General features: G+C 32.5%; 2 protein-coding genes across 2 annotated transcripts; both read left to right on the forward strand.

Annotated features, from left to right (window-relative positions):
• Window positions 1–1,488: 1,488 nt before the first annotated feature.
• On the forward strand, window positions 1,489–7,285 carry HELRODRAFT_164275 (hypothetical protein; the record flags this gene model as incomplete). The annotated part of the gene is made up of 6 exons (XM_009029251.1): window positions 1,489–1,609; window positions 5,422–5,516; window positions 5,583–5,650; window positions 5,755–5,974; window positions 6,934–7,014; window positions 7,223–7,285. 6 exons carry the CDS (start codon window positions 1,489–1,491, stop codon window positions 7,283–7,285), a joined length of 648 nt encoding a protein of 215 aa, XP_009027499.1.
• A 2,152-nt stretch (window positions 7,286–9,437) lies between these two features.
• On the forward strand, window positions 9,438–9,602 carry HELRODRAFT_137845 (hypothetical protein; the record flags this gene model as incomplete). Its single annotated transcript, XM_009029252.1, has 1 exon — window positions 9,438–9,602. A coding segment is annotated over one exon (165 nt), but the record flags the coding sequence as incomplete, so codon positions are not given.
• Window positions 9,603–14,422: the final 4,820 nt, after the last annotated feature.

The raw sequence follows: 14,422 nt of genomic DNA on the forward strand, positions 1-14,422 counted from the left end.
GCATCTTATCTTGCACCAAATACTCAGAATGAGTTTATTCATGTCCTAGCAAATCATGTGAAGGAGAAGCTTATCATGGATATAAAATCTGCCCGGTATTTTGGTATCATGTTTGATAGCACACCTGACGCATCACACAATGACCAAATGTCTGAAATTATCAGATATGTGAAAATTTATAATAGAAAAGTTGAAGTAAGAGAAGTGTTTCTGGGATTTTTTCCTTTAAAAGGGAAAAAAGCTGCTGATCTCAGTTCTGATATTCTCGAAAATTTGGAAAGTGATGGACTCAACTTTATGATGTGCCGCGCTCAAGGTTACGACAATGCTGCGACTATGGCTGGAATCCATGGGGGTGTACAAGCCATTTTGAAAAGAAAGAACAGGAAAGCTATTTTTAATGGTTGTGTGGATCATTCTCTTAACTTGTGTGGCCAACACTCTTTTGCTGAAAATGCTTTGTGCGTGACTTTTTTTGGAACTCTTGAGACAATGTTTTCATTCTTTGCTGCTTCCACTCACCGATGGGATGTTTTAATGAACCACACTGGAGTTTCATTAAAAAGATTATCAACAACACGCTGGAGTTCTCATCACGCAGCAGTAAAGGCAGTGAAAGAAAAATTTGATGAATGTGTGACGGCAATAGAAGCTCTTTGTGATCCAGGGGAAAATCTAGACACTAGAGGTACAGCCCGAGGTCTTTTACCTACTATCTGCAATTTCACTTTTCTGTGCTATCTCTTCTTTTGGTGTGATGTACTTGAAGAAGTAAATCTAACGCAGCTGTACCTTCAGACTAAGGGCTTAAGTCTTGACAAGGTGGTGACAAAGCTAGAGACACTAAGACTTTTTATGTATGAGAAGCGCAATCATCTTGTGGAGCAGGCAATTGAACAGGCACTTATAAAATCAGACCAATATGGAATTTCAGTAGAGAGCAGACCCAGGTTCAAGAAGAGGATGGCAGGCGAGCGCGAGAAGACGAGAGATGCTGGACTTACTCTACAGGAAGAAAACAAGAGAGCGATGTATGAGTGTATTGATCGTTTCCATTCTGAACTCCAGATCAGATCAAGAGCCATCAAGGAAGTAGCAGCCATGTTTGAGGTTGTTCAAGCCAAGAGTTTGATATCTGCTACTGAAGAAGAGTTATTGGTAAACATTCCAAAATTGACCACATTCTATGATGAGTTATCAGAAATAGAGCTTTTATTAGAAATACCAAGACTGAGAAGATATCTGAAGGCAGCAGAGATTGATTTTGAAGAAGCCAAAGACTGGTCAGTACTTTACAAAGACAGGTCTAACTTTATTATGCTTAAATATAAATGTTTTGTAAATCACTTGATGCCTTTTTGCCATCACAATTGAAGCATTATATAACCACGTATAAAAACATGTGAAAACTGAGACAAGCTGTTTGGAAGGACTTTTTTTATTTTTCAACATAAGACTAACTAATAAATTTGGAAATTGAAAAAAGGGATGTCACACTTGCATTTACCCTCCTCTTTCCCTCGTCATAAAGTGTCACAAATATTTGGACCCCCTTTGAAGTGTGACATCCTTTATGGACGGCCCCAAATCGACGAGAAAACGATGGAAAGTTGGAAATTGAAATAAGCAGCACATAGCTCAAACAAAATTCTTAGTTGGCTACTTTTCGATTTTATAAAATTTAATGATATTAATTTATTAGCCATTTGCTTCTAAAAATTATATATCCATTATTTTTAGTTATACCTACTGAAAATATTATACAAAACTCTTTAGTAAAGTGAATTTCATAACTTACTTTGTTTTATGAATGTTAAATGTCACTATTGTCAAAACCAGTCCCCATTGTTAAATTTCTTGTTACGTAGATCGTTTCATTAATTGATATAATATTGATAGACGTTAAAAGAAGAGAAATAAACTAAGCAACGTTCTCGACTTGTTTATTATCCACCGGATCAACAGAAAAGGAAAAAGTGAAGTTACATACAAAGCAAAGAACATTTGGTCCAAAGAAAAATAAATGTATATTATAAATCATAATGTTTTAATATAAAACATAAAACTTAACACCTTCTCATTTTATTTTAAACATTAGATGACCTTAACCTAAATGTTCTGAAGACCCATCGCGCACATCAGATTCTTTAGTCTTGGTCCTACCATTGGTTTTGTCAGAGCATCAGCAACTTGAAGTTCTGTCGCAACTCGATCAACTGAAACTTCTTCTTCTGCAACTTTTTCTCTGACAAAGAAATATCTAATGTGGATGTGCTTTGTTCTTCAGTGAAGTTCTGGATTGTGTGCTAAACGAATTGCTGCTTCATTGTCGACAAAAATTTCTGGCTTTTTCTTTAGATCTACAATGTCGTTCAACAATCGTTTGAGCCATATCACTTCACGAGCTGCTTCACTTGCGGCAACAATTTCTGCTTCAGTAGTTGAAATCGCAACTGAGGGTTGAACCAACTGAGGGTTGGCTAAACCAACTGATCACACTTCCTCCAAACATACAGATTACACCTGATGTCGATCTTCCACTAGATTTATCTCCTCCATGATCTGCATCACTGTAGGCTATAAGTGTATTGTAACAATACCGACATCAGCTGTGCCTTGCAAATATCTGAAAATTTGCTTGACTTGTGCTACATTGGACTTGCTGGGTTTCTCCAAACTTCTGGATGCTACTCCAACTGCATATGCAATATCTGGTCTTGTTCCCGTCATCAAGTACATCAATGCACCAACTGCTGATCTGTAAGGAAATTTCACTTCCTCGTGTTCATTTTTGTTTTCATCGAACTCCTCAGATTTTGAAATCGGAGTTGTACAGGATTTACACTGGCTCATCTCAAACTTTTCAAGAATCATTCTTGTATAGGATGACTGACTGACATTAATATTTCCTTTCTCATCTTGATTAATCTCTATCCAAGGAAATATGTTGCAGGTTTAAATGTTATCTTGAACTCTGGCTTTAATTCTTTTTCAAATATTTTTAGTTCTTCTTTATCGGTTGTGAACATCTTCATCAGTTGAAATATTTTCTTTAATCAAAGTTTCTTTATTTTCATCTTTGATTTCAACATCAATCGAAACTGTATCATCTGAACAACTTTCTTCTTGCAAAAACACTGAATTGAATTTGGTTTGACAACCTTCTCATCAAAAATAACATCTCTTGATCGATGCATTTTAACACGTTTCTTATTCTGATGTCCCATTTTTTCATGGTATAACTGCAATGCATCTTATTCATTGACAAAGTTAACTTCGACTTCAGAATTCAACGGTCTAACAGTTTTTGCAACAAGTTTGAACAAACCTCCATTGTTGTTTCTTATTCCAACAACATTTATCACATTGTCAATAAGTAGATGACAACTTCTTGAAGTTGAAACAAAAGAGCCATTTCTGTTCTTATCTTGAGTTGCAAGTACTGAGAACAAATTTCTTTTTACTTTTGGCACATACAAGACATCTGTAAGTTTAACAGTTTGCCATTTATTATTCACTTTCACTTGAAGATGAATAATTCCTATTCCAAAAGCTTCTACAGTATCACCATTTGCAACATATAATTTACTCGGTTGAGAAAATTTTTCAAAACTTTGAAATATGTCTCTTCGGAAAGTTAGATGACACGTTGCACCACTGTCAAAAACCCATTCATCAGTGTACGCTGACTCATCAATTGCAAAAACACTTGATTCCATAACAACTAGTGACTTATTGTCATCGCGTAGATTGTTATTTCTTGGTTTTGCTGGTCTACCACCAGAATGCCATTTTTCACAATTTCTTACAATGTGACCTGGCAATTTGCAATAATGACATATCAGTCGCTTTTGTTTGCTGACAAATTTATCTTGTTTTTGACCATTCATGTTTAGTGATGATGACCTTTTAGTTGTTGCTTTGACAAATAATACTTTATTACATTCTGTTTTGCCTTCCAAAGATCTCTCATAGCTACACAGTTGATCTGTGAGTGTTTCGACTGTTCTTTCAGTCTTGTTCAACAATCTTCAACTTGCAGCAAATGAAAAATATTTTTCTGGCAAAGTTTCAATTATTTGGCACATCAGCAACAGGTCACTGTTTTCATCTTTTCCTAACTCAACCTTTAAATCTTTCCAAAGATTCTTGAGTTTTGTGACATGAGTGACAACATAATCGCTTTCATCCATTTTATAACTAAAGAACTTCATGCACAAGTTGTATGCTTTATCTTCATTAACTTCATCGTACAATCTGTGAAGTTCTAACCAAACATCTCTGGCATTACTAAATGAACGAACTTTTTTAATGATTCTGAACTTAGCCACCAGCCACAATGACCGACCTATATATTATGTGCGCGGAGAGATCGTGAAAAAAGAGAGGACCATCTGCTGAATGCACAGCAGATGTTCATATATGTTACCAATAATTGTATAGCTATATAAATCCTTAACTGATCATTGAAATGTATGAAAAGTATGTATTCTATATATTTAAGTAACGCATGTATGAACAATGATTGTATGATGTATTGAACAACATAAAAAAATTGACAGTAAGTTGAACATAAAAATCGATTAAAAATATTATTAATTGCGGCCTCCAAAAAAGATTTCTACCACTTATGCAGAATTAAATTACCTTTCTAACAATATATCAGCCACTAAAAAAAACAGCCTTCCAGGGTTTTCAAAACCCGAAAAACAAACACACTTCAATGTGCATCAAATCACAAAAATATTTTTTTCACCATTCATAATTGCGGCCTCAAAAAAAGATTTCTATCACTGATGTAGAATTAAATTACCTTTCTAACAATATATCAGCCACTGAAAAAAACAGCCTTCCAGGGTGTTCAAAACACGAAAAACAAACACACTTCAATGTGCATCAAATCACAAAAATATTTTTTTTCACTATTCATAATTGCGGCCTCAAAAAAAGATTTTTACCAATGATGTAGAATTAAATTACCTTTCTAACAATATATCAGCCACTGAAAAAAACAGCCTTCCAGGGTGTTCAAAACACGAAAAACAAACACACTTCAATGTGCATCAAATCACAAAAATATTTTTTTTCACCATTCATAATTGCAGCCTCAAAAAAAGATTTCTACGACTAATGTAGAATTAAATTACCTTTCTAACAATATATCAGCCACTAAAAGAAACAGCCTTCCAGGGTGTTCAAAACTCGAAAAACTAAAACATTTACATTGTGCATCGAATCACAAAAATATTTTTTTTCACTATTCATAATTGCGGCCTCAAAAAAAGATTTCTACCACTTATGTAGAATTAAAATAGCTTTCTAACAATACATCAGCCACTGAAAAAAACAGCCTTCCAGGGTGTTCAAAATCCGAAAAAGAAACACACTTCATTGTGCAAATTCACTCAAATAACGTTTTAGCTAATGCTAGATCTGAGTCATTGAGTGTTGACGATGAGGATAAAGATGACGTTTTTGATGTAATTATAAAGCTAAGAAAAGAACTACTTGCTTCAGTTAGTGATAGTTTTATACAACATGTTAGTGAGCCGTTATGCATCGTTTCATATTCATACAAACAGGTTGAAGTTGCTAAACGAACCAAAAAAAGAACATATTGCCAGTGTTGTATTTTGATTCGACAGGATCGGTGATAAGAAGGACCAGCTCATAGCTAAAGAGAATTTTTTATTACACTGGTGTTATTTCAGTAGATAATAGAATAATTCCAATGATCGACTTTGTAACATGTAGGCACGACGTGGATCACATAAGTCAAGTACTTATTGACTATAAGCACTACGTCTCAAAAAAATTGAAAGAATGGCCTTTGTATTCGAATGTTGTAACCGATTTTTCTATGGCACTTATTGAGGCTGTTTTGAAAGGATTTAACACGATGGAAATTCCGACGTATTTGCAATATGCAATGAAATGGGCAACCAGTGACGTCATTCCAATTAAAATTGTACAAGTGAAATTGTGTTGTCATTTTATTAAAATAGTAACCAGAGAGACGCTTAAACACACTAAATTTAAACCGGATTTTAGTTACCATTTTACATACGTTAAAAAAATACTCAAATTTACGGTTATGTTGAACATCAAAAAATAACACCAAGCAAATAGTTAATTAATTCAAATATATAAATAAGTTGTGTGATATGCCAAATTCTGTTATCAAAGATCAGCTTATAACTTATGCATAACCCGTGTTATAGCATAAAGAAAATTGACCAGCTCACCTCACAATTAGTGATGTTGCTATTATGTGCCATGTATGCACGTGCACACTTGCACAGCTTATAATTTATGCAAAACCCATGTTATAGCACAAAGAAAATTGTCCAGCTCACCTCACAATTAGTGATGTTGTAATTATGTGTCATGTATGCCTAGCCTGACCTTTAACATACCATGCTCTTAAATTATGCGCTTATGTCTATATATATAAATAATATGTAGCTATATGATCCATTATATACAATTACATAGTATATACACGTGCACAAGTTCTTTTACACAAAGATCAGCTCATAACTTATGCATAACCCATGTTATAACATAAAAAAAATTGTCCAGCTCACCTCACAATTAGTGATGTTGTTATTATGTGTCATATATGCTTAGCCTTTAACTTATTGACGTAAAATTAATTGAATTCAATAAAAAAAATTTCTATTTATAACATTTTTAAATGTTGATAGACGCTTAAATTCGGCCACCAAATCTAAAAAAAAGCCGGATTTTAACCGGGGCCAAACTTCGGTGCATCCCTAATTTCAAGTATATGTAGTTGATATAAATTTTTCAAATTATTTATTTATTGCTAATGATTAACAAATAGAATTGAGTTTCTATAACTGTTAACTATCAATCAATCAATCAATCAATCAATTAGCTTAAAAAGCTTATTTCCGCGATGTTCAACAGCGCTCCTCAATGAATTTTGAAAACAGATGGGTCTTGAGATCCGCTCTGAACTTTGCAAGTGATGGAGAAGTAGTCAGAGAAGTAGGTAGAGAGTTCCAGAGAAAAAGACCAGAAAAAGCAAATTTGGCAAAAGAGTGTTTAACACGAGTTAAGAAAAAGCGAGAAGAAGACGATCGTAAACCGGGGCGTTTAGGTTCAATTAATATATCTGATAAATACTTAGGAAATAATTTAGATTGAGACTTATACATGAACGCGCAAATTTAAAAAATTATTCTATATTTTATAGGTAGCCAGTGCAAGAGAACAAGATATAGAGATATATGAGAAAAGAAAGGGCACGAGCAACTAGACGAGCAGCAGAGTTAAAAACTTTACTTAAAGGATAGAGTATAGAGTCAGGTAGACCATAGTAGAGCGAGTTACAATAATCAATCCTAGATAAGACTAACGAAGTAACAAGAAGGAGAAGAGTAGGATCATCAAGAAAAGGCAAAAGTTTTTTTTTAATCGTTATTGATTTAAAAAACTGCATTGTGTGTTCATTGTGTATGTTTTTCTACAAATACAGCAGAAAAATAATTATTATCTAATATTTACACCACACAAAATTTAATTTACTAATAAATAATAGAAATTAATAGGATTATCAAATACACACAACTACAGTATTATATATTTTTATACCATCGATATATAACTATATAATTATATGTACATGTATATATGCATACCTGTTAGCTGCCACTTAACAGCATATAACATAATATAGTATATAAGCTTATAATAACATGCATACATGTCAGCTGCTATTTAAACAGCATATATCATATAACATAATATAACATATATCGCATATGCATGCAGGCTTGCTGTACCCTCTCTTTTACGTTTATCTCTTTTTTAACGTGTGTATAGTTGGCTTTTTAACGTGTGTATAGTTGGCATCGAAGATTGCTTATAAAATTATATAGGTCGGTCATTGTGGCTAAGTTCAGTCTTATACTTTTCATATGTTTCATCGGCCATGTTGGTTGACAGAACAATCATAGCACTACAATCTGCTCTGTTGAAACTGTTCAAAGTAGTTTGATATTTTGCTATCTCATCTTTATTTGAGTCATCATCGTTCGATTCATCTGGAACCTTTAATTTGCCATTTACTACATCCATTGCATCAGGAATGCTACGTAGTATTATACAAACCCTCGATTTCCAGTTCAACCAATTACTTTTGCCTTCTAGGTGTTTGATTTGCACTTTTGTTAAATCCATTTCTTCCTTGTCTTTTCAATTTGACTTTTTAATTAGAAGCAAAATATCGATTTTCAGAAAATGAAGAAGCACGTGCTTTCTCTTCACTTCAGTCTTCACAAAGGAATCTTCTGATATTTCTTTATTCTAAATTTTCTTCGTCAAATCAATTAATTAAGAAAAACGTTATCTGGGTCCCATAACCTGTTAAATTTCTTGTTACGTAGATCGTTTAATTAATTGATATAATATTGAAAGACATTAAAAGAAGAGAAATAAACTAAGCAACGTTCTCGACTTGTTTATTATCCACCGGATCAGCAGAAAAAGAAAAAGTGAAGTTACATACAAAGCAAAGAACATTTGGTCCAAAGAAAAATAAATGTATATTATAAATCATAATGTTTTAATATAAAACATAAAACTTAACAACCATATGACACGAAACTTTTCAGTGTAATTAGTCTTACTTTGCATTTAAGTAGCAATTTGAATTTTTTTTGTTTCATTCCAATATAAATAAAGAGTTGGTAGTGTTTTTAAACATTCAAAAATCGTCTAGCTTGAAGTTAGAAATGTTCCATTTGTAATATACGAAGTGAAATACAAATCAAATTAAGAAGAATTTAAACTCAATTGAAATGATAAAATGGGTTAAAGAAGCCGTCAAAGAATACACGGATGAATTCATAGATCAATCAATCAATCAATCAATCAATTAGCTTATAAAGCGCTATTTCCGCGATGTTCAACAGCGCTCCTCAATGAATTTTGAAAACAGATGGGTCTTGAGATCCGCTCTGAACTTCGCAAGTGATGGAGAAATAGTTAGAGAAGTAGGTAGAGAGTTCCAGAGAAAAGGACCAGAAAAAGCAAAAGCAGATTTGAACGTCAGATCAAAAAGGATGTTGCCAAATTAGTAAGATATTTGGTTGAAAACAACAACTGTGATTTGCCGAAGCGTGAAATGAAAAAACTTTTGAAAATTGTTCCTATAGGCAAATCCGGTTGGGTAGATACATTAATCCGAAGAACGTCGCACTTCAATTCATTGCCTCTTCATGAACAGTACGATATAATGAAGAATTTACAAGATTGTCACCGTTCCAATATTTTGGCAGAAGAAACAGTAGAGCACCGACTAGACATAACGATGCCTGATGAAGGAATCAATATCAAAGGACAAATCTGTTTCAAAGATACCTTCCGTCAGGAGAAAATAAAAAAATATGAAATATTTTCTGCCGTACGTCAGAGACAAGTTTATGAACGAGGTATGTTGCATATGCAACGAAGAATTTGTGCAAAGTTCCTTCGTCTACGAAATGAGTTGCAGACACGCATTCCATTTCAAATGTTTGGACACTTGGCTAGAAAACAAAACAATTTGTCCGTACTGCCATAAAGCTGTTGTATTTAAAAAGTCAACTGACACCAAGCATTACGTTAGAGAGGAAGAGGATGGCAGTCAAACCGTCATCATCATCATTCTGATCTCACCTAATTTTTATTGAATTGTTTTTTAATAATTTAATAATTTTATGATTTCAAATTGAATCATATTTGAAATTATTTAAATTCCGAAAAACACTTTAAATATCTTCTTTCAGTTTCTACGTTGCAATGTAATAAAACTAATAATCGGCTTGAAATATTTTCTTTCTATAGGTTTTTGTTGAATCATAATCAATATAACTGCTGATTAATCGAAATAAATCGTATATCGATATATCTTCACAATGAAAAAATATTTGAATATAAAAGATTTAATTTTATTAATTTGATTCCCATTTACTTTAAATTAATTTTAACGTAATCAAAAAAATTTGCTCAAGACAGTTACATTAACTAAATTGAATAAACTAATTCACTTTATTCTCACTGAAGCTGGAGACCACTTTTTTTAAAGAAATGCTAAACAAAAAGTCTGTAAAGTTTTGAAAATTAAACTAGCTAGTAGCTAGAAATTAGAAGTATTCGACTTGAAACATGCGAGGTGAAATAAATATCAGATTATGGAGAATATAAACTCAATCGAAATGATGATATGTGTTAAAGAAGCCGTCAAAGAATACACGACTGAATTCATTGAAAGTGAGATTAAAAGAGACGTTGCCTAATTAGAAAGACATCTGATTGAAAACAACTGGGATTTGCCGAAGCGTGAAATGAAAAAACTTTCGAAAATTGTTCCTATAGGCAAATCCGGTTGGTTGGATACATTAATCCGAAGAACTTCCAACTTCAATTCATTGCCTCTTCATGATCAGTACGATATAATGAAAAAATTAAAAGTTTGTCACCGTTCCAATATTTTGGCAGAAGAAACAGTAGAGCACCGAGTAGACATAACGATGCCTGATGATGGCATCAATATCAAAAGAAAAATCTGTTTCAAAGATACCTTCCGTCACGAGAAAATGAAAAATATAAATATCAGAAACAAGTTCATGAACGAAGAGTGTTGCATATGCAACGAAACGTTTACGCGAAGTGCTTTAGTCTACGAAATGGGTTGCAGACACGCATTTCCATTTCAAATTTTTGGACACATAGCTTGAAAACAAAACCAGTTGTCCGTACTGCCGCACAAACATTGCAGACGAAGAGATGGCAGGCAGTAAAACAAACCGTCATAATCTTCATCCGGACAAAACTTTTTTTTCTTGACCCGATCGTTATCATTATTTTTTCTTGCAATGAAATAAATTTTTACGTGCTTTCATTGTAAATAAAGTTTTTTGAAAATAAAAAAACGGTTCGATTTTTTTAGAAAAAAAACAAAAATGTTAATTTTGTATAACCATATTTATTTAGGCAATTTTTGTTTGAGTAACCAATTGATTAATTGACTGATTGACTAATTGATTGATCGATTGAATAATTTACTTATTTATCAATCGATTTATTGATTGATTCGTTTGATGATGAACAAGACTTACATTTTTGAAAAAATTCTCAGAAACGAAGAGCACGGAGCTATGAAATAATATTTTCAATATACATCTTAAATGTTTCCAACGAATGATTTATTATTTTTCATAGCATCTTGAGTTTATCACGTTTTTCTCTTTTTTAGTATTTTGTCAATTACCAAGTTATGAACCAAAAATTAAGTAATAAAGGCCACCAGCCTAATTTTGGCCACACCGACCAAAATTGCGGTCAAATTTCAAAATAGTCAAAATTTTGTTCTCCCATTCAACGTTGTTCAGATTTGCCACCTTTGTTTCATTAACAAATACTGAATTTTATTTTGTTGTTCATCAAATATCATTGTTCATTTATCCAGTGGCGTCACTAGGGGGGTGCGGGGGGTGCGGACCGCACCGGGTGACACACTCACAGGGGGTGACACCAAAATATCACTCTATATGTTTTTATGTCCCTCCATGAAATTATTCTTATCATTAATTCAGCCTAACCCGCCCAGCGCCCAGAAATGTATTATGAATAAAATTTTTTTCGTTCAAATCATTTTTGTATTCGACATTTATACCATTCAAATTCGACGTCCGAATTATTAAGCGCCGCGGCCGAGCACATTTAACTTGTTCGTGTTTATAAATTTTGCTAAGAATGCTGTATGTCTATGGGGTGTCATGAGAGGGGTGACACCATGAGTTACCGCACCGGGTGACACCAACCCTAGTGACGCCACTGCATTTATCAATCTATGCTTTATATCTGCGTCGGATTTTCCAGCTGTCGACTATTTTTGTCCATTGTGTTATTGTTCCAACTTATTATTTCTCATTATTGGCTTATGTTCTATTTTGCACCTACAACAACTTTAACTTCGAACATGTTCGCACATGTTATTTATTTGCTCTTTACATAAATATTATAACAATACAATACAATTATCCTGCCTAAAAACATGTAATAAATATGCATGTGTACCTACATGTAAATTCTCTAGTATTATTCCTACGGTTAATTATTATTACTGTTGCTACTAACCTTGAAGTTGATTCATTAATAATTATTATTATTATTACTGGAAGAATTTTAATAAATTTGATAATAGCAAAAATTATCAATATTATGCAAATATTGATATGAAACAGAAATTGAAATGGCGAATTTGAAATGATCTGAAATCAAAGTTAGAAAAAATAAGTAGCGATATAATTCTACTATCGTTAACCGTAGAACCGCTACTTTCATTAAGGCTAATTTAAAATAATCAGAGATAATAAATTTTTAAGAAAATACATTAATGATTTTCACGCCTTGAAACTTTCAAAAAAGAACATAATTTTGTCAAAATTTATTTTGCACTACTTTCTTATCATATCTTTTAATTACTGAAATAATTACACTAATCAAATTTTTATTTAGTAGAGTGAATTACATAAGTCACTTTGTTTTATTAATATTAAATGTCACTACTGTCAAAGACCTGTCAATGAATGACACTAAACATCCCTTTGTAATCAGTCTTACTTTGCCCGTGGCATTTTGTAATTTGTTTCAAAGATAATTTCCGTCACGAGAAAATGGAAAATATGAAATATTTTCTGCCATACGTCAAAATTCTTCGTTCATGAACGAACGAAGAATTTGTGCAAAGTACTTTCGTCTACAAAATGGGTTGCAGACACGCACTCCATTAAAATTGTCGCATTGTGTTCAAAAAGCCAACTAATTCTAGCCATTCTATTCTAGAGGAAGAGGATGGAAGTCAAACCGACATAATCTTCATCCGGACAAAACCTTAGTTTAATTGATTTAAGAATTTAATTCTTATTTAAATTTTTGCCGTGGAATAAATTTTGTTTACACTTGAACGAAAAACGACTTTTTATTTCGTTTGCCAATTTTTATCATAAAAACGTCTATTGAAAAAACAATAATCAGTAAAACTGACTGACCGACCGTCCGAAAACCGATCGACCGACTACCAACTTTCGACTGAATGATTAGTTGATTGATGAATTTATCTATTGATTGATTCGCTAATTTAATGATGAATAAAACTTTTAATGTCAAAAGTTATCGAAAAAAGTTGTACAAATCTACAAACTTAAATTTTGTTGTTCCTAACAAATATTACTAACATAAAAAACATTCTTTTTAGCAGTGTTGAGTAATGTTATAATTTTATGTTTTTCAGCAAATGATGCCTCAAAAAATTCAAATCTTCAAGTTAATAAATTTACATTGATCAAAATATCATTTGAAATTAATTAAAACCTCAAAATAATGAGAAAAACCACGACACCCTGAAATTTAGAAAATTGTTTCGACTAAAATGAATAGAAATGTTCACAAGGCTCATTTGTTTCAACGCAAAACCGAAAATCCTATAGAAAGCCATCCACAGAATCTGACAATCATTATAACAAAGTGTCAAATTAATATCTTTTTTTATCACACACACACCCACACACACACACACACACACACACACACACACACACACACACACACACACACACACACACACACACACACACACACGCGCGCGCGCGCGCGTGTCCATATCTTAATATATGGACAGAGTTATCTTACGTATCGTAATTTCATTCAACAGTCATGTAATAAATTTTTCAATTAATTTTTGAGCATCAATATCATAACCGCATTGTTTTTCTGAGATCATTATCATAATCCATATTGAATTGAAATTAAATAAAACAAATAATCGGCATAATAAACTTCTCTTTGATGTATTTCTCCAGAATCGTCATCAATATGGTAAAAAAATAAAATTTAATTAATTGTCGGCTCTTAGGAAATATCGATTGATGTGTTTCTGGGGTATCATCATGAAAAATCTTCTGAAATGTTTGTAAGATCAATAACAGTATCGCAACGGGCTTAAAACGTTTTAAATCTGCCCGCCCATGCCGACTCGTTTGATGGTGTGTGTTTGAATTTCAGAAACGTCAAAAGTTGGCGTACAAGTTAACCCGCGTGTATATGTATCATATTTGTATTGATAAGTCTTTGAGTTTTTTAAATTATGTTTTGTTAATATTTAGGATGTTTCTGCTGTTATAAGTATTAATTATCAATATTTTAGAAAAATTAAAATCGAATCGAACGAATCGAATTTTGAAAAACCAAAAAAAAATCATCAAAATTAGGTGAGATTTTACTTGAAATAACGATTAAAATTACTAACTTTGAAATGGTTCAACTTCGACATTGAAAATTACATTTAACCAATTAAAATAATTTTAACGATAAACAAATTAAATCATAAAGAATTTGTCAAAATCTTAAT

This window comes from Helobdella robusta (assembly GCF_000326865.2).
Source record: "Helobdella robusta unplaced genomic scaffold HELROscaffold_6, whole genome shotgun sequence".
Lineage (NCBI taxonomy): Eukaryota > Metazoa > Annelida > Clitellata > Rhynchobdellida > Glossiphoniidae > Helobdella > Helobdella robusta.